The following is a 24986-nucleotide window of genomic DNA, read 5'->3' as shown; positions in this document are numbered from 1 at the left end:
CTGGATCTCTCGGCCAACCATTACTTCGCCATCCAAGAGCCCCAGAGCTCACCACCCTCCCTCTCTCTGTCCACCGCAGGCCCCACGAAGCAGTCTGGTGCCAGTGGATAGTGGCTCACCTCCTCCCCACTTTACCACAACCCCCGTACCCGGCATTCCTGATGTTTCCTTCCTAGCTCCCATGACCACCAGAACCTTAACCTAATCGCTTATTTGCTGTCTCTGACATGAGAATAACTACCCATGAAGAATCCCTACCAAAGAGAGCCATGCGACCCGATGCTAGACACACAGCAGTGGCTTATCAAATACTTAGTGAAGAAATATGAAATACAGGCACCAATTCCACAAGCCTTAGAAAAGCTTTTCATCTGAGAACCAGCAGAGGACTGAGGACTATGGGAAGCACCCACAGTGACTGGCACACGCTAAGCTGCCTGCAGTAGTTTCCGTTTTGCTTTTCATCAGCAGAGCTCCAATCTCAGACTCACGGATTGGATGGCTGTGCAGCAGCAGGAATGAATTTTCAATAGCAAGCCTCATAGTCCCAAGTCCTCCAACACTGCGGCACCTTGCAGAGGACACCTGTGATCTGAGCCCCCCGGCCCAGGCACCCAGTGCCAACTCACTGAAGCTCTACAGCGGTGCAGCCATTTTTTTGCTCTAACAAGCACTGGGCTGCTTTTTATCCTCATCGTAAGAAGTCTTCTAGAATTCTTTTTAAATATAAAGCCAATAAAAAGTCCAAGCCCCCAATGGAAAGAAGCGCTCTAGGTCAGCGTGGTGAGCCCTGACACAGCTGAAACAGGTACTCAAGAGCCCAGTCAAAGAAAACACACAGATAAAAGCAGCATATTAGCCAGTTTAATTTATTTAAGAATCTTACAAAAAAAGAAAAAAAAAAAAAAAGAGAGAGAAACAAAAATCAGAAAACACAACAACAAAAAACTAAATACAGAATTTTGTTACGCTTCATGGTTGATCGTTTTTACTTGCAAGGGCATAAACCTCGCTAAATGCAGCCAATACATTTTTTTATTGCATGAGAGCCAATTTTTTAAGTTACAAATCAAAATGGTTAGAACAATTGTTTCTGGACACTTGGTTCTGTATCACCAAAGAAGGCTGAAGAAGCAGTGCAGTATCATCAGAACAGTGCGTACCCTTCATACACTGACGGACATTCAAAACAGAGTAGCAATATAAAAAGAGAGACTGTAAAAAAGAACACAACAGAAACAACTGAAGGAGTTTTACATCCACCTTTGTTTCAAATTGTCTTTGGATTCCATCACATGTTGTCTCAAGGTGCACCATGTCAGATTAGTAAAGGAGGAAGATCTATGCCTAAGTACAAAAGTATCCTTTGCTCAGCGGGAGGTAGAACCTGGCAAAAGTTTTATTGCAGAGATACAGCGTACCTCTTCCCACCTCTCATGGTTGATGGTAGATACAAGTGGTTATTGAAAAATAATATCAGTAGTTTGCAAATTCAGTATAAACCATGAACAGGATGATTTTTTTTTTTTTCTGATGGCAGCAAGACTGCAATGTGCTACGTAGAAAATACAAGCTATCTGCCCCGCAAAGTGGAAGTCAGAAAGAAGGCTCAAGCTTCTTTACCCTCTTCAGTGCCACAAATACTGTCATAGCAAGAAAGGCCCTCAGGACAGGGGGATGGGTGGAAAAGCCAGGGAGTTCTCACTAAGGAGCCTGCGGACTGACCCTCAGCCCCAAGGAGGCCTGACCTGCAAGTATGGAAGACAGCCTACGTCCCAGGCGGCACCCCTTGCTCGACTCTGCACTACAAGGGTGTGGCCTCAGCCTGACGGCTGCTGCTGCAAACCGTGTGGTTCAACTGCTTCCTGGGAGTCAGAGAAGGAAAGCCTCTGAGAGAGGAGCTCACCTCTGACAGGCCCTCTTTCAAGACACACTAGGTTCCTAAGACTCACCTAAATACAGACAACCTCTAAAAGTCTACCAAGCTCAGAGCAACGAATGAAACGTGTACATGAATGAAACGCCCCAGAAATGCTCATGGTGTCTTTGCTGAAAGTTACGGAGGAATATTTTCTTAAAAGTGCAAAACCTGCAGACAGAAACACAGTGTTTGCCTGTTACCACAGTGGTGGCAATGATTCCCACCACGTCTGTGAGCCACTCCTGGGTGGGCCCTCCAGGCAACACTAATCCAATCGTTAAGAGTGCCTCCAGCCCTCTCAGCTCCTAGGTTTACAGCCCATCTAGTCAAGATCAACTCAACAGCTCGCTGGTGGTGGGACAGCTCAAGGGATCCCACCAGCCTGTCCCCTCCACAGGTAACACACAGCATCGGCCCTTGAGCCAGAGGCTCACGGGAGCCTGCACGAGCAGTTGTGCTGCTCTACTCAGGAGGACAACTGTCCCTGGAAGTACGTTCTCTAACCTGCCAGTACGGACACCAGCACGTACCGGGCCTGTCTCCGCCCCTTAACTGGTGGGACAGAAGCAGATCACCCATGCTCACTGGAAAGTAAGTTTTTGATTATTATTTGAAGGCTGAAAGGACAGATCAACTTCTTTAACAAACAGAAAATTTGCAGCAGCAGCAGCCCATACATCACTGTTCAGATCTACAAGATTTTGTGGTGCAGGCCTGAAAAACTGCAAGGGTAGAAACAAGTCAGGTTTACTGAAGAGTTGAGGTTAATCCCAAATGCACTGAAGAAGTTAGAGGAGCTTAAAGGAAGTCTTGGGAAGAAATTTTTTCAGGTGAAAACAGGCTCACTATAGCTTCCAAAGAGCAACATAAATGAGCATAACTAGTCATATAATGACAGTATCAGAAATTGCACTCAAGTACATTCCCCCAATACAATGCATTGCACACAGTAAAAAATTTGTAATAAAAATGCAAAACATAAATCAGGCATGTTGAAAAATATTAACACGAAACAGACACAGGAATTCTATAGTAAAGATGCAAAGCTGAATTCTAAAATACGTGACAAATTCAACTAAAGTTTTTCATACGTTTCTAGAGCAAAAAAGAAAAAAAAAATATTATAAGAAGCCCCCTATGGGAAACCAAGAAAAGAATAAATAGAATTGGAGGAGGGAAAAGAGACAAACAAGTGGGTGGAGTCCCAATTTACAAGAAATATTTACATTCAGAATTCAAAAGAACTCAACATATCTATATATACACATTATGTACATATATATAAGTACAGCGTAAGATTAGAAGGTGGGTTTTGGATTTCACCTCAAGTACTCAGAAAAAAATTACTAGCTAGCTAGAGCTGCAGGTATCTAAATGTGTTTCCTTCACGTATATGCCCTTAAAACGCACTGCCTCGTATTAGACAATTGGTATCCAACAAGGACTTTTTACAAATGGTTTTTGCTCGCAGCTGTAGCCACAACATGGACTGCCTACTGCATATTCCAGAGCAAGGCATGCACAGTGCACGCACCTGGGTGTGGTGTTAGCCAAGGAGACCTCAGATATAGGAAGGATAGTCAACCAATGCCACTACCACTGGGATGCCTGCATTCACCAAACGTCTGTTAGCTGGGTACCAGTTTCACAGAGACTCTATGTAACACCATTCGTAGAAACTGTCGAATGTCATTCAGGTACGTTTTTTTTAAGAGAGTAATTGGGTAGGGACTTTCCTCTTAACATCTTTTCAAGAAAAGGACCCAAGGGAAAAATACTTTTCCTCTGTTCCTACTTTCATCAATTGAGATCCATCAACCATTTCTAATCTATCGCCTTTCTTCCCCCTCCTTGGAAAGTGGAGGGGAATGAGGGAAAGGGTCCCATTATACAACTCTAAGTGCTGTCCTGGTACCCTTGCTTGTCATCCCTGTTAGAAGTTGTTCTGATAGCATCACATGGAGATTAGCAAATGAATGTCCCGGGGGGTACAGCCAGAAAATTATGCCTCCAAAATACTAATATTTCCCTGGAGTTTGATAATCTAGAACTTTTACCTTTACAGATGAAGCAAGATAAAACTAAAAGGTTTTACTGTTGCAACTCAAAAAGGTTTCTGAAGTGCTAACTGGATTGGAATAAATATATATACATACACACACTCCTACAATGCTTTGGATGCAGGTTCTTGCTAACTTATATACAGATGTGAAGAAAAGATACTGAAGAGTTTTATCGGCAATTTAGCAGCAGAAAGGGAAAATTGCTTAAGATAGTTACTTTTTCATCAAGTTGTGTTTAAAAATACCTTATTAATACTTTTAGGAATTTGTATCATTGATACATATCTGGATAATCCCACTAAACTGCAGCTAGAGACCTTGTGGTATGGAGGATGCTAGATCAGGGGAACACTAACCTCCCCCAATACCATCTGAGCAGCTCTGGACTGGGAAAGTGGTTTTCAGCACAATCGGTACTGTAAACTCTGAAAACACGAACATGATTCATAACCAGATCTTTGTGCTCAGAGCCATATTGCTAAAAAGGGAGAAAAGGCATTAGAGGCCAAATGGACTCACATACGGTTCAACAAGGTCCTTGGGTTCAGACATGGCATTCAGATCCTGAAATACAAGACCTGTTTTACAGAAGTTAGCTCTCGTTTGAGACTTGATTTTTTTTTTGACAGAGTAGGACGTTGAATGCTGGGTTTCCCATGTTGACCAACCTAAAACTTGCTGACTTGGATAAGGGCACAGTGTAAAGGTCGTATGTTCACCTCCAGAGAGGAGCATGGGCAGAGGCTCCGAGGGCTCACGTGACACCCCACCACCATGAGCGTGGGCAGCCGGCACCTCAGCGCCCCATCCGTTTACACGGCTGCCTTTCCGAGGTCTACTCTCAGAGTTTTCATAGGACTTATTTCTGGACCTTTTTTAAAAATGCAAAACAAAGCTGTTCTACAAAGAACAGGACATACACATCCCCCTCTGTAATAAGATAGCTATTCCAAGAGCAAACATTACATCGTGAATTGTGAGGGTCAACTAATTTCACGTTAAAGAATCCTCATACTGAAGCTGCTTGGAAAAAACCATAACCTGCTTAAAAAAAAAAAGATGCCCGCACACACAAAAAAAGCAAAGTTGGGCCAAGCCTATGAGAGTCTCTCTTCCACAACCCTGCCATTCTGTCTCACTGGAGGCAACAGGCTGGTTAGGCTTCCTCTCCACAGCTCTATCTCCCTTGGGGTGCTGATGGAAGCAGACTAGGCTCCTGATTTAAAAACAGAACTAAGTGGGAAGTTTTGGTGCAGGTGGACAACTCTGCTCTTGGCTGCCAGCTGGTCTAGTGGCCCTAACAAGGGACACTGGTTGATATTCACATGGATCACTGCCTGAGATATAAGGATAGACTGAGGATAAAAGTTGCATCCACTGGGCAAAATATGCCAAAGAACCGAAATTATTCTCAATTTGTTCTTTTAGGCATCAAGAATAAATACATCCAAAGAAAGAAAACTTACGGTGAACGTGACCTAACTAAACTCAGGCTTGTAAAAACACGAGAGGATGACAGCGCTAGCTTACCCATCACTGAACACATATCTCACCAGATCCTGCAAGAAGAAGGCAAACGGTTCAACTTGCAAAACATTTGAAAGCACTATTATTTCACCCCTTCCTCAACACCACTCTGATTCTGTGGGGTGGGTTTGAAGTCAAAATCTAAGGCTACCTGGAATGTTGAGCAACACGCCGAGCTCTGCAGCGTTTCCATCACAGGCTACTTCTGCAGGTGGTGAGGGCCTAAACAAGAGTCCACTTCGGGTTAGTATAATAACTTTTTATTTGACATCTACAAGACTGTGGTATCTTGCAGCTTTTGACCAGGTTTATACAATCTCAGTTTCTTAATAGTGCAACCTGTGCAAGCAAAAAAAGTAAAGGGGAAAAAAAAAGGAAACAAAAAGACCAATTGTCCCCTCACTTGTTTTTATAAACATCTATTATAGGCAAAACAAAACTTACCCATATTATAGATAAGTGTCTATTCACATTTGTACATTACCATTTTTAACAGCTTGAGATAAACTCTACAATGTCTTACAACACGTTAAACAATATTCAAGTTACTGGGTAACAACAATAACAACAAGAAATAAACATACAGCAGAAGCCTCAAGTGTTTCCTCATTGTCTAGTTTACAACTCAAGTACAAAGTTTTCATTTTTAAGAGTGACAAAGCAAATTAAGATAATGAAGTTAAAAAAAAAAGATTGCTTGCAAGACAGAAGCCAATCCGTACTCCTTTCTACAACTATCTTTAAGTTAAGAAAGATGTAATTTTAAGAAAAAACAGGCTTGTAGCCTTTTTTGCAGCACACGTTAGGAATGCTATTAATACATTAAAATTAACTTTTAAGAGTTTTATCACCAAAAAAATGTGTGTACTCATTACCTTGACAAGAAACCTGGGGCAGGAAGAATGGGAGGAGGAGATTTTGCAGGGTTTGAAGCAATACCCAGGTATAAACACTATAAAAATGCAATAACCAATGCTGTACATCTACAAATGTTTCGCTCTGTTACTTGACTTCTGTGTTAATCTTGTTTACGCATGCTTTCAAAGACATGCACTGTCAGAACAAAAACTAGAAAAGAACCTGAATGCATGATATGCAACCTTTCATTTCATGCCTTAATAAACCTATTGTTTTAATAAGTTGGGAAAAGAAACCAATATATATTTTCTCTATTTATAGACTCAAAACACATGCATCTGGGGATAAGTCCCACAGCAATGGCATGGATGTACTGCGTTAACCCTGAGCACTGTATAACATAAAAGTAAAGCCAGTTTGGGAAGTTCCAAGCATTTTTAAACCAATTATGGTTCGCAGCTTTTAACAAACTCACAAACAAACAAACAGACTGACACATACACACACATACCCCTCTGCTCACCCAAAGTAAAAGCATACGGTAAGTACCATGGGAAAAGCACAAGGAAAGACAGATGTACCAGTCGGCACTGCTGATTTTCAGTTTTGCTATCTATTCCAGGTTTGTCCTTATTCCCAAGAAAATTAACTAGAGAGAGCACAACTGAAAAAAAAATTATAATTCTTTGGAAACTGTCCCTGATTTTTATGCAAATGATATGCTTCAACAGCATTTCAGATACATCCATGTTGAAACCTGTCTGTTCTTATGTGCTGCTCAAGCTGGCAATGCTCTGGGGGTGACGCTGCTGCCAGAGCTGTTTCTGCTGGACTGCAAGCTGTTGAGACTGGTCTGAAGTTGAAAGGAGATTTATAAGAGGAGACACACAATTTGCAGGAATGATCAAACCTGCAAGGAGAAAACAATTTATAAAGGTTGCATCCAGGAGAATTCATACTGTAGTTTACAGCTTCACAGAAAATTCCAAATGATGTTATAATATTTTTTTTTTGTTATAATACTAAGTTAATAAATAAACAAGATTCCATACACAAACTAAATGAATACTAAGTAACTGAACTGGCCCCTTCAGAAGCAGCCTGATCCCTCAGCAGTATTACCCACAAATGCCTGAGCACATTCACGTGTCTAGGGCAATACCACCTACCTGCTAAAGCAGGAGACAGCCAGATACAGGATCTTCCTAGCCACTATCTTTGCAGTCTAGAAATGCAGGCAAGCACCACCTTCTTTGATATGTACTAATGTACCAAAGAGACTTCAGATAGTGGCTACAAATTCAAATGCACACTGAAACACTAACTTCTAAGTGGAAGAGTGTGGAAGTCAGCAAACTGGACAGTGTATACATCCTGTATAAGGGAACCTGAACTTCGCTCATGTGGGAACAGGGGCTCAATGCTCCAGGCTTCTCTGTAGTGTAATCTTTTTTTAAAAAAATAAAAGAAGATAGAAATCCATTCCCTTGACTTTTAAAAAGTAGCAACTAATTCAACTGAAATCTGCAACCAAAAATACTTGAGGATCAAAAAAATGCTCATGGACTGACTCTGGCCCGCAGGCAACCCATGATATACAGAAAGGTTGTTGCACAAGAAACAGAGCACGTGACAAGGCAAGTACAGTAACTGGGTGGACTGCTGCAAAGTGAAGCCTGTCAAGGAGGGACTGTGGGGGCGGCCAGCCTGGTCTCCCTTGCTCCCTGCATAACTTCAGTCCAGCCTCTGTGCACAGTGGCTTTGAGTTCCATAGTTTCACGTGGCCCGAACACAAAGAGACAGACGTCAGAGAATCCCTCGTCTTCATACCAGAGAGCCCGCCCAGAGGTCAAGAGGGAGGGAAGGAGGGAGCAGAGCGCTGCGGGCAGCGCAGAAGCACATCAGAACCTCAGCCACAACCAACTACAGACATCCAAAAGCTCAACTTCCGTTCATCCTTTTAAGAACATCACAGAAAGGAAACTTTACCCCACCACTGGAAAAGACAGATTCTAAGATGTTATGAAGCAAATTAAGAAAAACAAGGATCTGATTTTCTTTATTCTCACAGCTCGAATCAAAAGAAAAAAAAAAGACTCACCTACAATCCGCTGTCCATCCTCTGTTCTTAGGCGAACTATCTGCATTTTCACATTTGTGCCACTGACAGACGCAAGAACACCCTCAACTTTTGTCCAGACACTCAGTACTGAGCCACATAATACATAGTATGTGCGACAACGAAGACCTATTTCACAAACTAATCCCAAGCTTGCTTTTTTGCAGTTGCCACGCCTAGGACAGATCAAAAAAAAAACAAACAAAAACATATATATGTGTATGAATATGCACACATACCAGGCTCACACCTACTGAATTTCAAATGGAAACTGCCCTATCATTTACCTTAAGTGACAGTTTCAGAGTCTGCAATTCTTTTCACATATTGGATTATCCTGTCCAATTTAAGGTATCATTACTGATTTTAAAATTACAGTTATTTCTGGGGTCTGGCTCCCTATAAAAGGGCTGATATATTGGTTTTGATAGCCATTCTGCATGTGTCATTTTAATATGTTTGTTTACTGGACTAATGCCAGTTTATAAGATAATTCTGTCATTTCTACAGTATTAAAGGACAAATATATGGTTCTAGATCAGGTAAGTGAAAAAGGCCTCAGCAAAACAAAACAAAAACTTGCTTATATCACAGCAAAGCTATCTACTTACACGTGTCTAAATAAAAACCTGGCTAAAATTCATCTATATCCTGAGTCCCTTTTCATAAAGTGGGCCAAGATATTCCATTTTCAATGCCATGAAATGAACATAATGACTTGACAACACCTCTGGCTAGCCTAGCAGCACAGCAGGATCAGTTCCAGGGCTCAACAGTCAAGTTTTCTACTGCTGTTAGGTACTTGAGGCATCTTTGTGGTTTCCTAGATGTTACTTAGCCTTAAAAATAAAACTGACTTGAGACTCCAATAAAATTTTGGCAGGGTGGGGGGAATTTAAGAACAAAAGGAAGGAAGGAAACGAAGAGAAATGTAGAAAGAAAAAGCTAAGTCTCAACCCCAAGCATGATAATTAAGTCCCTGCAGGCAGACGACAGTCAGTCGGAAGTAAGGAAGCATCTTTGAACAGCAAAGGGGAGAAGTAAACAGTGTGTGGTCAGAGACTTCCACTGTGTACCCCTGCCTGAAGAAACAATGAGCAACTGGTAACTGCCGATGTACTTACAGGGACAGACTGCCAAAGAGTAAAGAAGTATTTAAATTAAACCTTGACAAACAGAATAAATGGTGAGAAAAACAAAAATACTAACCAATAAGCATGAGTACAAGTATCTGCAGATGAATTATACTGATCTAACCAGTGGACCACGGCATCGTCTGAGACTACCTGTGAAAAGAAGATGAAAATTCCACTGAAACACACACACACTGGTTGCCTAATTTGATCTCTGAAGTCAATTTAAAATAATCTCTGCATAGAGAACCTGGCCCTTGCTACTGCTTGCATCTGAATGCTAAAGCTCTCCCATGAGGGCTTCCCTATGTAATGAATATTTCAAATAGCTAACAATTACAAACTGTTTTCAAGTGGAAAATGGCTAGGAATAACAGTAATATAAGGTAATGCTAACAACAAAATAATTACATAGTAAAGTTAGAAACAACAGGCATTCACTATTTTTCTCGAAATCACTGCAAAATGTAAACATAGCAGTTCACAATAAAAGCAAGAGTTGGTGGGAAGGTATTTTAGTCTTGTACATCTCCCTTTCACTTAAAAAATTCTAATTTTTGTAGTCAGCATTGTTAAAGCTTCCTTTTTTGACAACATAAGCTGCTTCAAATAATCATAATTTTCCTAATAGTTGATAACATTAAGACTGAAATATTAATTTAACAAGACTTTTTTAAAAGTTAAAACTTTTCCTGAAAGCCATATTCCAGCAACCAATAGGAAAACTGACAAAAAAATTTCACATATAAACATAAACATACTTTAAATACATTATGAGAAAGTATTCATATATAACATCATGTACAAATGGAAAAATACCTTCTTATATTTCTTTTTTAGATCAGCATAAATTTCTAATTTGAGTTGTTTCCCGGTATTTGGTCTATAAACTAAGAAAAGCTTCTTTTTAGGGTTTACTTCTTTAACTAAGATGGCAGTTTTCTTGTTGTTTCTTATCTATTAAAAAAAAAAATGGTGAGAAAATATATAGTCAACATTGTACGTTTTAAGACAGGCTTGCTTTTTGTACCATCACATCAGTAAATCTTATCCTTTGAAAGATTATAATGCCAAAGTGAAAGAAAGTGAAAGTGAAGTCGCTCAGTTGTGTCCGACTCTTTGCGATCCCATTGACTGCAGCCTACCAGGCTCCTCCGTCGATGGGATTTTCCAGGTGAGAGTACTGGAGTGGGCTGTTGTTTCCTTCTCCAGGGGATCTTCCCAACCCAGGGATCAAACCCACATCTCCTGCATTGCAGACAGATGCCTTACCCTCTGAGCCACCAGATAAGCCTATAGTGCCAAATGTGTAGGTAAATACAGAACTGTGAAGAAAAGATAAGACTGCTGTGTAATCGAGTTAAACAAGGTGAAGGCCTTAACTCTGAGGCAGGCTGAAGGTCAAGATATTTTTTAGAAAATTGTGTTAAGTAAGACTTAAAGCACAATACCCAATGGAGAAAATTTTGCTTCTTTTAGTCCATGACACTGGACTCACAGCCTGGACAGGCTCAGAGATGTGACAGAGGAATCTAAGTAGTGGGTAGGAAGAGTCTTCATGGGAAATTCTAAGGTATGTTACTCTCCTTCAAGTTACAATGAAATATAATCTTCAAGAAAACAATTTTGATCATTCACAGTCCTCTGAATTCATCTAATCCACCAGTGCTACAATTTTAAGCCTACAGTTTGTGAGGGTGAAATACCACATGAAATATCACAAATTGATCTGTAGACAGTAATGCTGTAATAGGAGAAAGCCAAATGTTGAACAAATAATACACAATATGAGGCAGAAGTGGAAGAAAAGGATACATTAGACAAACAATGGAACTTGGTGTTTCTGTTTTATTTTTTTAATTTTTAAAAGTTCAACTTTATGAGAGAAATCCTAAGACAAAGGAGTTGTAAAAACCACCATTTCACTCAAGGAAATATAAGGTTTGGAAATTAGTATCTGTTCTAAATAATGGTTAACAATTTCAAAGCAAGAGTCTCTGGAGCCAAATTGAAGGAAATGGAAAAGTCTGAAAGGTATCTTCCCAGCTCCTCTACAAAAAAGCCCTCCTCTACAGGGCTTCCCTGGTGGCTCAGACTATAAAGACTCTACCTGCAATGCAGGAAACCCATGTTCGATCCCTGGGTAGGGAAGATCCTCTGAAAAAGGGAATGTCAGCCCACTCCGGTGTTCTTGCCTGGAGAATTTCATAGACAGAGGAGCCTGGCAGGTTATAGTCCACTGGGTCACAAAGAGTCGGACACAGTTGAGAAACTAATACTTCCTTTTCTACAAAATAAATTGTTTGCTAAGCTACTAACTTTTTATATTAAGATAATTCTTAAATGGATAAAACAACTCAGTATTTTACCTTTTGTGGATATTAAAGATCCTTTGTTTTTTACTTGTTCACATGATTTGAAACACTGTTTATATAATTACTGTGAAGTCTATGAAACACTAGTTGAGTGAAAAATACATTTAAAAATCTTTTTATCAGCTGATGTGAAATACTCTAATTATACTTTAAGGCGATGTTTAAAGCATTTAACAATGTGATCTACCTTGACAGTGTTAATTATTATAGTTATAAAATAAGCATCACACTACAGAGGACGTGATTTTGTGGACTTTTCTGGTGGTACAGTAGATAGGAATCTGCCTGCCAATGCAGGGGATGTGGGTTCTATCCTTGGTCCAGGAAGATCCCATATGCTGAGGAACAACTAGGTCCTTCCACCAAATCTACTGCCTCAATGCCTAGAGCCTCTGCTCCTCAACGAAGAGTATCCCCTGCTCGCTACAACCAGAGAAAGCCCACAAGCAGCAATGAAGACCCAGCACAGCCAAAAATAAATAAACATTATTTTTAAAATTGTGTCAATGATTCTGACATGGCTTTCCTAATGTCAACACACATTAAACAAATTCTAAGTCATATGTGCTTAATGCTGAGGAGGTTCAAAGAAATAGGCTATGCCTTCCCGGAAGAACGCCTCCTCTTCAACTTTCTGGCTGCGCCCCAGTGTGCATGATCTTAGGTACCCTGACTAGGGATGGAATCCACGCCCCCTGCATTCAAAGTGTGGAATCTCAACCACTGACCACCAGGGAAATCCCAGATGTCTCTTTGGAGGTCCTCACTCCTCACATCCAGCTGTCTGAGCCCATGCAGACAGTAACAAAGGGCAACGTTACCACATCCTTTTTCACTCCAGGGAAACTGATAAGGATCAGCATTTTCAACAAAATCTACCAGTGCTTCAATTCAATAATTTCAAATGAAAGACAATAACCAATATCCTATATGGACCAATCAAAATCCTATCCAAGGCCTTAAGAGAAATTTGAATAAAATCTGGTGAACTGTATCAATATCTTCACTGTGATATTGTACTATAGTTGTATAAAATGCTACCACTGGGAAAACTCATGTACAAGAAATTCCTATGTATTACTCTGTATAACCTCACGAGGATCATAAGATTTACACACACACCCCTCCCTCCCCACCCCCCAGAACCAGATCCAGTTTGAGAGCTTTGCTACTGAGTTAGGGACCATAAACTAAGCTTATGGACAAAATCTGGCCTGATCTTATGCTTAACAACAGTTTAAGGAAGGGAGGGAGAAAGGATCTTAGAAAGGAAGGGGAAAAAATTCACAAAGAAAAGTCAGCAGAGATGATACACGCCCTGGCAAGATCTACGATACTGACTACCTGACCCCTCTCATAAAAAGTTCAGGATTCATGCTCTAGACAGCTTATTTACGGTTTTACCCTGCCTGCAGCATCATCATAATTGGTCTCATTTACACAGTTACTTCTTGAACCAAGTCTTCATTTACAGTTTGTCACTCCATAAATGTCTGCAAATAAGCAAAAAGTGCTATATACATACAATGGAGTTCAGTTCAGTTCAGTCGCTCAGTCGTGTCCGACTCTTTGCGACCCCATGAACCGCAGCACGCCAGGCCTCCCTGTCCATCATCAACTCTCGGAGTCCACCCAAACCCATGTCCATTGAGTCAGTGATGCCATCCAACCATTTCATCCTCTGTCGTCCCCTTCTCCTCCTGCCCTCAATCTTTCCCAGCATCAGGGTCTTTTCAAATGAGTCAGCTCTTCAAATCAGGTGGCCAAAGTAATGGAGTCTCAGCTTCAACATCAGTCCTTCCAATGAACACCCAGGACTGATCTCCTTTAGGCTGGGCTGGCTGGATCTCCTTACAGTCCAAGGGACTCTCAAGAGTCTTCTCCAACACCACAGTTCAAAAGTATCAATTCTTCTGCACACAGCTTTCTTTAGAGTCTAACCCTACTTATTTAACTTATATGCAGAGTACATCATGAGAAATGCTGGGCTGGAGGAAGTCCAAGCTGGAATCAAGACTGCTAGGAGAAATATCAATAACCTCAGATATGCAGATGACACCACCCTTATGGCAGAAAGTGAAGAAGAACTAAAGAGCCCCTTGATGAAAGTGAAAGAGAAAAGTGAAAAAGTTGGCTTAAAGCTCAACATTCAGAAAACTAAGATCATGGCATCCAGTCCCATCACTTCATGGCAAGTAGATGGGGAAACAGTGGAAACAGTGGCTGACTTTGTTTTTCTGGACTCCACGATCACTGCAGATGGTGATTGCAGCCATGAAATTTTAAGATGCTTACTCCTGGAAAGAAAGTTATGACCAACCTAAATAGCATATTCAAAAGCAGAGACATTACTTTGCCAACAAAGGTCCGTCTAGTCAAGGCTATGGTTTTTCCAGTGGTCATGTGTGGATGTGAGAGTTGGACTATTAGGAAAGCTGAGCGCAGAAGAATGGATGCTTTTGAACTATGGTGCTAGAGAAGACTCACAAAAAGGAATAAAGAACTGACACAGGTCACAACATGGATGAACCTTGAAAACAATATGCTGAGTCAAAGAAGCCACACACAAATGTCATATGTTGCATGAGTCCATTTATATGAGGTACCAAGATATGCAAATTTATAGACAGAAAAGAGATGAGAGGTTATCAGAGGCTGGGGGAGTTGTGTAATGGTGATGGCTGGACAGTACTGTGAATATAATCAATGCCACTAAATCGTACACTTTAAAATGGATAAAACGGCAAGTTTGTTATGTATTTTACCCTAACTTTAAAAAATTCTATAATATGCCAGAAATCATTAAATTATACACTTAAGTGAGTGAACTGTACAGTATGTGAATTATATCTCAATAAAGCTGTTAAAGAAAAAGAAATAAAGATTAAAAAGAATTCAAGAGAAAATAAATATAAAAGGCAAAGTAAAGATCTAAAGTGTGGTAAGAGGAGTCCTAGTAATGGAGAAATTCAAGAAAATACTAAAAATTTTACAAATACAAATAATTCAGAAACTTTCTAAAATAAAGATCTGAAACTACATATTAAAAGAGCATACCACCTGCCTGAGAATACTGACCAAGAATGACTAACAGAAGATAAACTCTAATAAAATTACCAAACTTTAAAGAATCCTTTATACATACAGGCACCAAAGAACAATTAAATACAAACAGGGAAAGGAAATTAGAACACTATCAAACTCTGACAGCAACTCTATCTCAGAAGAGTACATAGTACCATCTTTTAAGATATTCAAGAAAAGAAAATGTGAAATAATAGACTTCATGTCTGGTAAAACTGTCATTATCTATAGAACCAAGATTAATTAAGGGTTAAAAGAAGAGTATACTATATCATTGTCAGATGCCAACATGCAGAAATAGTGTAACTATTTTTAAAATAGAATGGGGGAAGGTATATGCAAACAAGTTATTTTTAAAAAGTATTTTCACGCCAGTCCAGGTTCGATGCACGATACTGGATGCTTGGGGCTGGTGCACTGGGACGACCCAGAGGGATGGTATGGGGAGGGAGGAGAGAGGAGGGTTCAGGATGGGGAACACGTGTATGCCTGTGGCAGATTCATTTCGATGTATGGCAGAACCAATACAATATTGTAAAGTTTAAAAATAAAATAAAATAAAATAAATAAAATAAAAAGTATTTTCAGGAATATTGGGGTAGAGTGCCCATAAGATTTTATCATCCTATGTGCCCTGAAGCACAAGGATTATTGGTGTGGAAGAAAGAAGACCAAAGTATCAGAGAAAAGGTGAAACTAAAATTCCACAGTTTTAATCAGGACAAATAAATATGCACTCGTCTGTGTGTGTATGTGTGTACGTCTGAATGTAAATTATGTACACCATATTCTCTCTCCCCTGAGCTTTGTCCACATGCAAGTACTAAACTAATGACAGTAGTTATTACATTAGCAACTGAAAACTGAATCCTGAAGACATAAAGCATTAGTATGACTAGAGAAGGTCACACTATACTATGGGGGGGGGGGAGTTCAATTTACTAAGAATATGCAATTTTGGGGGGCCATGCTGAGTGGTAAGGAGAATCTGTTTCTTGACCAAGGACAGAACCCATGCCCCCTGCAGTGGAAACATGGAGTCTTAACCACTGGACTGCCAGGGAAGTCCTCAAATATGTAATAATTTAAAACTTGCATTTAATAATACTCCTCAAAAACTATTAAAAATGTATCACGCTTACAATGATAAATTATCATAATAGAAAAAGCTAAATACAGGTGGAAAATCAGTACAAAGCAAACATAATTACAATGATGGCAATGAAAACACATTATCTTAACAATTAAGATTTAAAGGAAACAAGTCTTACTTGCAATGACAAATAAAAGCCATCATCTGGTCCTGTCAGCTCAGCCCAAATCTTGGTAGCTTCCTCCCAGGACATTCCCCTCTCCACACTTATCTGTAAAAAAAAATAGTAATGAAATTTAAATTAAACTCACTTCTTAGGATGTCTATCAGAAAAGCACACTATACTTGAATGTGCACATTTTACAGACGTACTGTGTATAATTCTACATGGCCAGATGTTGAATATCCTGGAGTCAGAAACTTCTTAACATCACTTTTCCTCACTTTTTCATCCCCAGAACCAAGATCTTGAATAAGAAAAAGCAACATATAAGTATAAAATAATTTTTCATCAGGAATACACATGACATTTTAAAAATTTCCCAACTTACCTAAGATTCCCATATCGTATCTTCCATTTTTTTTGGCATTTTGAACGACTGCAGTAAGTGTGTCTGCGAAATACTGAAATAGTGCATTCTGTTGATGCACTTCCATGCCCAAAATTCTGTTTAAGAATTTTCCTATGTTGTTATAATCTGCAATGACAAAATTTTATGAACGATTTAAGGCATTCAAATGGCAGTTTAACAAGTTTATTCATCTCAGCCTAGTTCAAGTCTCACTTTCGTCTCCAAAGTCTTCCCTCACAATTCTTGTACTGTTTCCAGAACAGGCCTATACTTTGACCGCTTCTATCTCTAGCTATTAGTACAGCTATACTGTGTGGTCAAAAGATGTTTGCCAAATTAGATTTTTGCATCTTCAACTTCACTTACTGAAAATATGAATACAATTTAGCACATAAGAATGCTTTCCAACATTAAGTCATAACTTGTAAAGTTATTAAGTGCCACAAGTCAGTGAAGCTCAACTTTTGCTGCACAAGTAGAATGCCCTAGAGCTCTGGAAAATGACCACTGCCTGAGCTCCTGGCCTGGCTTAAGTACTTTCAAAAAGCTCAACAGTTGCTCATACCTGCAACCTAGTTTGAGAACTGCTGATACAAGAGAGAGGAGAATAGAGGTCTAATTTTTTGAATAAACACAGTAGCAGGAATGCTTTGTGAACACTAAGTACTGAGAGACAGACCAACAGACTTGAAACTTCCCCTTCAAATTGACAAAAACAAACAACAAAATGGGCTGTAATGATACAGCAACAGTTATGTACATATATGAAACTCATATTATTACCTTTATCTAGAGTAAGAATTCCTGAACGATCTTCTACATTTATTAGACCAACTCCTATCAGTCCTTGTCGAACATCTAAAATAAAACAAATTTATAAAAAATGTTACAGCTCAAATGACTCAATGAGCTGTTACCTAACTAATTAAACCAGATCAAGTTTTAGCATACTTATCTTCCATAATTCCTATTAGCTGAATTAAAAGGAACGCACAGACCCTAAAGATCTTTAGGCACTTCAAAATCCTAGAACTCTAACTTCACATTATACATACTGTTTTCACTAAGATGTCTTATCTTTCCAACAACAATCTTTGGCAGTGGAGATTCTAGGCTACAAAGCTGCTCTGCTCACAGAATCAATTTTGAATTTTGAATACACAGCAGGATAGTGATTAAATAACTGTGTAAATAAGGAAATAATCATGTTTCCTTTCCAAACATTACCTATCAGTATTGACAAGGAGATGCAAAAGATAAGCAACAAGTGTAACGGTCAACATGTTCTGAATTATGTTACTAAGAGGATGATTTATAAAATTAAAAAAAAAAAAAATAATGGTCTCCAGGCTCCAACCCAGACTTACTGAATACGGGTTTAAGAAAGAGAAAAGGGAAATAAGAAACATAATTATATCCTATTTACATGTTTATTTAGTTAGCTAGACTGCTACATGCTTAAAATGTTTAGATTCTGCAAGTGACATGACAACTCTGTAGCCAAAGAGCTCAAATGCAAAAAGTCCTCATTTTAGGAACCCATTCTATGAAGAAATTCCATGAATAGAAGGAATTCTTCTGAACAGAAGAGTAGCCGTTATAATTCCAGCACTTTGTGATGCAAAAAAAATTAAAACTACTTGAATATCAATAAAGGAATAACTGAAGAACTGTTACATAAGCTAGATGGAGAATATTACACAATTGTTAAAAACGTGTTCATGCTATAGCTAATGACTTATGAGAGATGTATGTCTGTGATATACTGAGAAAAGTACGTTTCAAGTAGTATGTTTTTAAAAAGCTCTGTGTTTAGACAAACACGGACAAGGATTTGTTAGTCTGCTCCTGTTCAAACTGTCAACATTTGTAACCTTACCAGATGAGAGTGGAAGTGGGCAGGTAGTTAAACAGAGTATTGGCTCCTCATTATTTACTTTCGGATTAGTTTTCATTACTGACAATGAATAAATAACATGCACTATTTCAGAACTAGAACTAAATCGGTGAGTCGTTTTGACAATCCCTCCAATGACCAGACAAAAAGAAAAGAAGGAAAGGGAGAGGGAGAAAAAGAACAGGGCTAAGGTTTTATAGGTTTTTGTTTTGTTAAATGCCATCAATGGTTATAAACAGCCCTGCCAGCTGTGTCAATATGGACTACTACCAACAGTAAATACCAGTTCAACTGGAAAGGACTTCCTAGTAAAAAACGCTAACTTAATAATGACAATGTTTCAAGTATCTTACATCTATTTATTCTCCAAAATACTTTCAGTTTCCTGAACTACTGAAATCTCTCAGCCTACTAATATTAATGGGGTAAAATCTACACATCTAAGAATTTCTGTAGCACTATTTAGGACTTCTTTAATATAAAAATTTCCAAATATACACAAATGTAAAGAGAGAATATTCTATGAACCCACATGTACCCATTATCCAGTTTTAACAACTATTAATATATGGCCAATTTTATCAATATTTACATTCCCCACTAACCTTCACAGATTTACCCAGATACTTAAAATTAAATGCAAAAAGTTATTTGACATAGTCATCTTCAATTAATCTAACAAAACTATTTTTCCTCTAGTAATCTAAAGTTATACAACATGCAATAAACTCAAGAGTAAAGTCACTTTACCTGAATGAAATTTAGTAAATCTACTGCTTATTGTAAGAGGTCAATTTAGGTGTCTGATAACCATCAATTTCTAAATTTCATACATTTTATGTATGAAAGCAACAGCACCTCTTAGAATGGGTTTTAGTACCTTCTAAAAGGTGAGGCTTGTCAGTACTCATTTTCCTTTTTTATGATTATTTTTAAGAGTTACCTTTAAAGAATTCTCCAGGATAGTCTGGAGGTGGTGATACCATAGGAGAATCTAGGTTTACAATGGATTTCATGACAATTTCTAAAGCATTTCTTCCATACTGCAATAAAAAAGCAAAGACATTTAACCAGTTTCAGCATTTGGATACTCTTCAATTACATGACCAAATGAATGCTATAAAAACTACTATTGTATCAAACAGTAAAAAATAGCAGGACTCAATTACCTTTATGTAAACTTTACATAGCCTAGTGCCTCATTCACACCTTTGCACACAGCAGGCATTCAATAAATAAACAACTTTCTTTACTACTGGGAACTCCTACTTGATTCATCCACAAGTATTTCTTATAATCCTCTTTTCCCACAGCAAGAGATCATTATACAGCACATTTGATCACCGAAGACCTAATTGCTTTCCATCTTGCAGGAAGCCATGATTTTACAGCAAAATCGTAAGAGGAGGCAACTTAAAAGTTTTAAACAGTAACCACTTGACCTTTCTGTTCCTCATAGACACCATACACTGCCACAATTTCTCAGGGATACTGACAGCTGAAATGTACCTTATTATCGAAGTTGAACCGGCTCAGATCTCTAGATTCTGTTGCTCTTCTGTCTCCATGTGTAAGTGCGCCCTATCCAAACATAAAATTTCCAATCAAAGCAGAGAAGACAAGTAACATACACCATTTTTTACACACATCTATGTAACTAAAAAACTTACCAAACTCTCAAGTCTTTTAGCAACAATAGATGCAAATCTTTGTTCTCCTGCCAATTCAGAAATCAGAAAGACATATTCAGGAGCGGTAACTTGATTTGATCTATGAGTTCGTCCTGTAACGACATTAAAAAAAAAAATCACTGATTGTGTTTGCTCAGTACTAGTGTTATGAGATCTATTCCTAGCACTTAAGAGTAAGCTGGTATCCTGAAAAAGTAAAGAATGTAATCACCCCAGTTCCCCAAAAAGGAAAAAATTGCAAACAATGACTTGAACAACATTTGTATTCAGAGTAACACTCCTCATTGCAAGAGAACAAAAACTCCCATAAAACTGTTAAGTGATAATCGCTTAAGTGCTACCCCAGTTTGGATGACCACAATGTTGCTGATGCACAGCTGCTCTGGATTCTCAAAGAAAAATTTTTTTTAATTTTTCTTTTCTTTTTTTTTTTTAATTGCCAGGTCATGGGACATGAAGATGGAGGGGAAGGGAGGAGCAATGTGCCCTCACTCAAGCCACTGGGGGTTGAAAAGGACATCAAGTGGCAGCTGCTGACACAGGTAATATACATCCCCAGAGGTCTGCAAGAAGGATATTCCTAAGGAGCCCCATTCTTGAATATAAAGCCAGAAAGCCCTACTTCAGGTCTTTTACAGCTTTTATGACTAAGAAAATACATTCATGATGTACTCTATTCTTTAAGGTACATGCAATACCTAAGTATCTCTAAAACCGACACACGCGTCAAGTTTTACTATGTCCAATATTAAAGTATTTTCCCCAATGAAATGAAATTCAGTGCAGGATTTACCAAATTGCTGAATTGCTCTATCAGCACTCCATGGTAACTCCAGAGTCATATGAACTCTTCGCCTTTGATTTTTAGCCCTTCTATCCGCTTGTAATGAAATGCCTGAGCTGGCAGCTTCTGAGATGATAGCAATATTCTGTATCAAGAGTAAGGAGAAAAAATAAAAGATCACTTTTGCACAAAGACAAGCAGGAAAACATCCACCACTACGTATTCTCCATAAATTATAGAACCCTTCATTTTAGCTGTGCATGGTTACAAGAACACTCAAAATCAAGACTACATTTCCAGTCTCCCTTACAGCTAAGTGTGGGCACACTCAACCCAGCAGGTCACATGGACAATGTCCAGGAAATGTCCCTAATTGAAGATATGTCTTCCTCTTTTTTCCTCTCTGCTGGCTGAAACACATTCAGTAATGACTGAATGTGAAATAGCTGTCATGGAATATGGAGGTTAACCTGGAAATCCAAGTCTGCATATAAAGTATCAAGACAGAAGAGACCTAGTCTTCAAGGGGTCATGTCAGTGCTGACCTAACAAAATTTCTACATGTGAAAAATGAACTTCCACTTTAAGTCATTGTGATAGTGGGTTTTCTGTCACTTAACAGCCAAACGTGATCCCAACTAATACATAATTCCTAATGGATATGGGCCTAAATTACTAGTGAAACAAATAAATAAAATAATTGATACCTCTACCTACAATCTTTAAAATACGTAACAAGAGCTTTGCTGCTGCTGCTGCTAAGTCGTGTCAGATGCTGTGCGACCCCAAAGACGGCAACCCAACAGGCTCCTCTGTCCCTGGGATTTCCCTAGGCAAGAACACTAGAGTGGGTTGCCATTCCGTCTCCAGTGTATGAAAGCGAAAAGTGAAAATGAAGTCGCTCAGTCCTGTCAGACTCTTAGCGACCCCATGGACTGTAGCCTAACAGGCTCCTCCGTCCATGGGATTCTCCAGGCAAGAGTACTGGAGTGGGTTGCCATTGCCTTCTCCGGAACAAGAGCTTTAAATACACTTAAAAGATAACTTTGATAACGGTAATAACTATCATCTGTTTTCCACTTGCAGAAGTAAAAGAATTTTTTAAATACAGAGCAAAATGTGGATAAAGATATAAGATTTTATTCTACCCCTTTCAGATTAAAGAATGAGGCTGAAGTGTTACACCTACCTATTTTTTAGCAAACTCATCAGCAAACGCTTAATGAGCAATTCCAACTAGATGGAGGAAGAACTGATCTGAGACTCTTACAATTCATGAAGTTTACTTAACAATAAGAGCATACAGAAAGGGCCTCTGAAGGCAACCACAACCTCTGCAGTCATTAAATAACCAAGTGTACATTCATTCAGAGTAAATCATCCTAATAGAACACAGCAGAGCAGGATAAGAAACAGCAAAACTAAAGAATCCTAGTAATCTAGGCATGCTTAAATATATCTCTAGATTCAAGATTATACTGACACTCAAGTAAGCATTAGATATATGACCACTAATATGACCTGAAAGAACATATTAATATTCTGATTAAAGACTTTTAAAGGCCCCAAAAGAGCGGCATCTTATTCTGTGCATGACCCTTACTGCATTCAACTTACAAGAAAATAATGAAAACATGTAAAATGTTCAGTAATTACTATTAGTTTAAAAAAAAAAGAACATTCAACATACATGATTTTTATTAAAAGAAAAAAACCTAAAGATTAACTGAAATGTACGGGCATAATTCTTTTCACCAAAACGCATCCTAGAAAAACATACCTTATCTCCATCCATAAATCTTTGTTTTTCTGTAATATTTAGTATTTCCACAGGAACATCAAGTTCAGATCTTGACTCATAAGATATGCTTCCATCATCATTGCTTACGACCCTCCCCTTGCGGCCAGTCATCTGCAAAGTCAAACAATGTTGCTTACAGTTAAGGTATCTGAGTATGGTGCAGGAAGTTTAGGACTCCCACTAGAGAAACATGGTGGAGGTGAAAGGGAGAAGGAAGCCAACGTGCACTGTGCATCCTCTCCCGCACCAGGAGCCGGGCGGGGGAGATGAAACACTGCGACATAAAGCCTGGTTCTGAAAAGTCCAGATTCAGTGGAGAAAACCAACATGTGGCAATGACAACAAAGGCTGTGTGTGACAGGGGCAATAACACAGATCTGAGTCTTGGGGCAGATACTCAAGACACTAGGGGAAGGAACTCACTTGCTCTAGGATGACAACTAGAGTAGAACAGGGTTCTCAGATCTCAGAGAGGATGTTAGATAATTTTATGAGGAAACAATATATTATTCATTCTAAAGGGTTTGTAAGTGGCAAAAAAAAAAAAAAAATTACCTAGGACAGAATCAACGGTGTTCAAGTCATATTTACCTCAGCAACATTTTCAGGGCCACCAAGTTCATCAATAAGTTCATCCAGGGTATTAGGAGGGAGGTCTTCAGCTAATTTTTCTAGTTTATCAAGTAGGTCTTTCTTCATCTGTTGGGCCCTTTCCACGGCATCTTGACTTGTTATAAGGCTACTGTTGCTGTTGGTGTTACTGTTAGCTAGATAAAGTACATGTGTTAAAAATCAGTACACAGTTTAAATATTTGTTTTGTTTGAAAGTACATTTCACAGACAAAGCAAACATCCAGGTGGTTACCTGGTGCACTGTTAGGAGCAGGTGAAATAACTGGTGTAGAAGAAAAACTAGGTCGTTTTGATCCAAGACCTGACGCTAATAAGGCACTTTGAATAGAATCTGGATCTATACTTTTCCTTTTTTTTTTATCTTTGTTTTTCTTATGATCTTTTCTGATTAACCAGGGATCTGAAAGTTAAGGAAAGACATAAATCATCTGTTAACGCAGGTACGGAATTTTCAAAGGAAACCACCATTGAGTTTTTTTGTATTGTTGACCGACAACTTGTAAACCACCACCAACTATAGCAGTCCAGTACATCCATACACCATGAGGTAAATGCCATGGTTTGAGGTTAAACATAATTGAACAAAATTGACATCATGACCTTTCATAAATGAGCTCAACTGCCAGAAGACAGACAAGCTTGGAGCTCCCACAAAGCAAAGATTAGAATCTGTCTGATAATTTTTACAGGAAAAGAAAAGGTTTTAGTACAATATCCCATTTCAAATACACAGAATTAAGGACCCTTTAGTTTATATTTAAAATATTAAAGAACTTACCATCTTCATCATCCTCACTAGACTCATCTCTGAATGGGTTGAAATCATCATCATCTCCAGAACTCATGTTTTTAGAGCTCTCATAGTCACTTTCTTCATTATCAGAGGCATCAGATTCACTTCCACTATCATCAGAACTGCTACCAGTAAGGCCACCTATTTTTCGTGCTTTTTTGGCTTCTCGAGTTATTTCTTCACCTGCCCACAAAACCCAAACAAGAGAGTCAAAATGCACTGTGGTAAAAGTTAGGAAATTATATTTAGTTCATAAGTACAGTTAACTAATTCAAAAGAAAACTACAGAAGAAAAGTATTTGCATAAGTATATAAGAACAAGGAAGAGGGGAAGGCACACCATTCTACTACTCTTGCCTAGAGAATGCCATGGACAGAAGCCTGGCAGGCTGCAGTCCACAGGGTTGCACAGAGTCAAACATGACTGAATCAACCAAGCAGCAGCAGCAGCATACAAAAACAATGAACAAGTATAGCCTTTTGGACTCCTGTAAAAAATCAGGTTATATATAATTATTTTTAGGAGAAATTATGTACATAATAAATATTAACTCAAGACAGCCTTCAAACGCACAAGTTTTAAAATTCAGGACAACAAAGATGAAACAATCTCTGGCATTGTCAGAATGTGTGTATCAGGTT

At 38.8% G+C, this 24986-nt stretch overlaps 1 protein-coding gene across 3 annotated transcripts in view; it reads right to left on the bottom strand.

The window, feature by feature from the left end:
• Positions 1 to 853: 853 nt before the first annotated feature.
• SBNO1 (strawberry notch homolog 1) overlaps positions 854 to 24986 on the bottom strand; it is a 57125-nt gene continuing 32992 nt past the window's right edge. For all 3 annotated transcript variants that reach the window (XM_019977390.2, XM_019977391.2, XM_070769424.1), the window contains 16 exons: positions 24330 to 24527; positions 23784 to 23951; positions 23510 to 23685; positions 22898 to 23029; positions 21127 to 21262; positions 20313 to 20425; positions 20152 to 20223; positions 19586 to 19685; positions 17529 to 17603; positions 16725 to 16871; positions 16546 to 16640; positions 16352 to 16444; positions 10441 to 10578; positions 9698 to 9774; positions 8471 to 8664; positions 854 to 7279 (listed from right to left, as the gene is read on the bottom strand). In XM_019977390.2, the coding sequence (XP_019832949.1) occupies positions 7137 to 7279; positions 8471 to 8664; positions 9698 to 9774; positions 10441 to 10578; positions 16352 to 16444; positions 16546 to 16640; positions 16725 to 16871; positions 17529 to 17603; positions 19586 to 19685; positions 20152 to 20223; positions 20313 to 20425; positions 21127 to 21262; positions 22898 to 23029; positions 23510 to 23685; positions 23784 to 23951; positions 24330 to 24527 (2057 nt within the window). In that variant the 3' untranslated portion in view covers positions 854 to 7136. The remainder of the gene's footprint in view (positions 7280 to 8470; positions 8665 to 9697; positions 9775 to 10440; positions 10579 to 16351; positions 16445 to 16545; positions 16641 to 16724; positions 16872 to 17528; positions 17604 to 19585; positions 19686 to 20151; positions 20224 to 20312; positions 20426 to 21126; positions 21263 to 22897; positions 23030 to 23509; positions 23686 to 23783; positions 23952 to 24329; positions 24528 to 24986) is intronic.

This window comes from Bos indicus, chromosome 17, assembly GCF_029378745.1.
Source record: "Bos indicus isolate NIAB-ARS_2022 breed Sahiwal x Tharparkar chromosome 17, NIAB-ARS_B.indTharparkar_mat_pri_1.0, whole genome shotgun sequence".
NCBI classification, from domain to species: domain Eukaryota; kingdom Metazoa; phylum Chordata; class Mammalia; order Artiodactyla; family Bovidae; genus Bos; species Bos indicus.
Note: the sequence above shows the minus strand (reverse complement) of the source record. Positions and strands in the feature narration are given on the sequence as shown.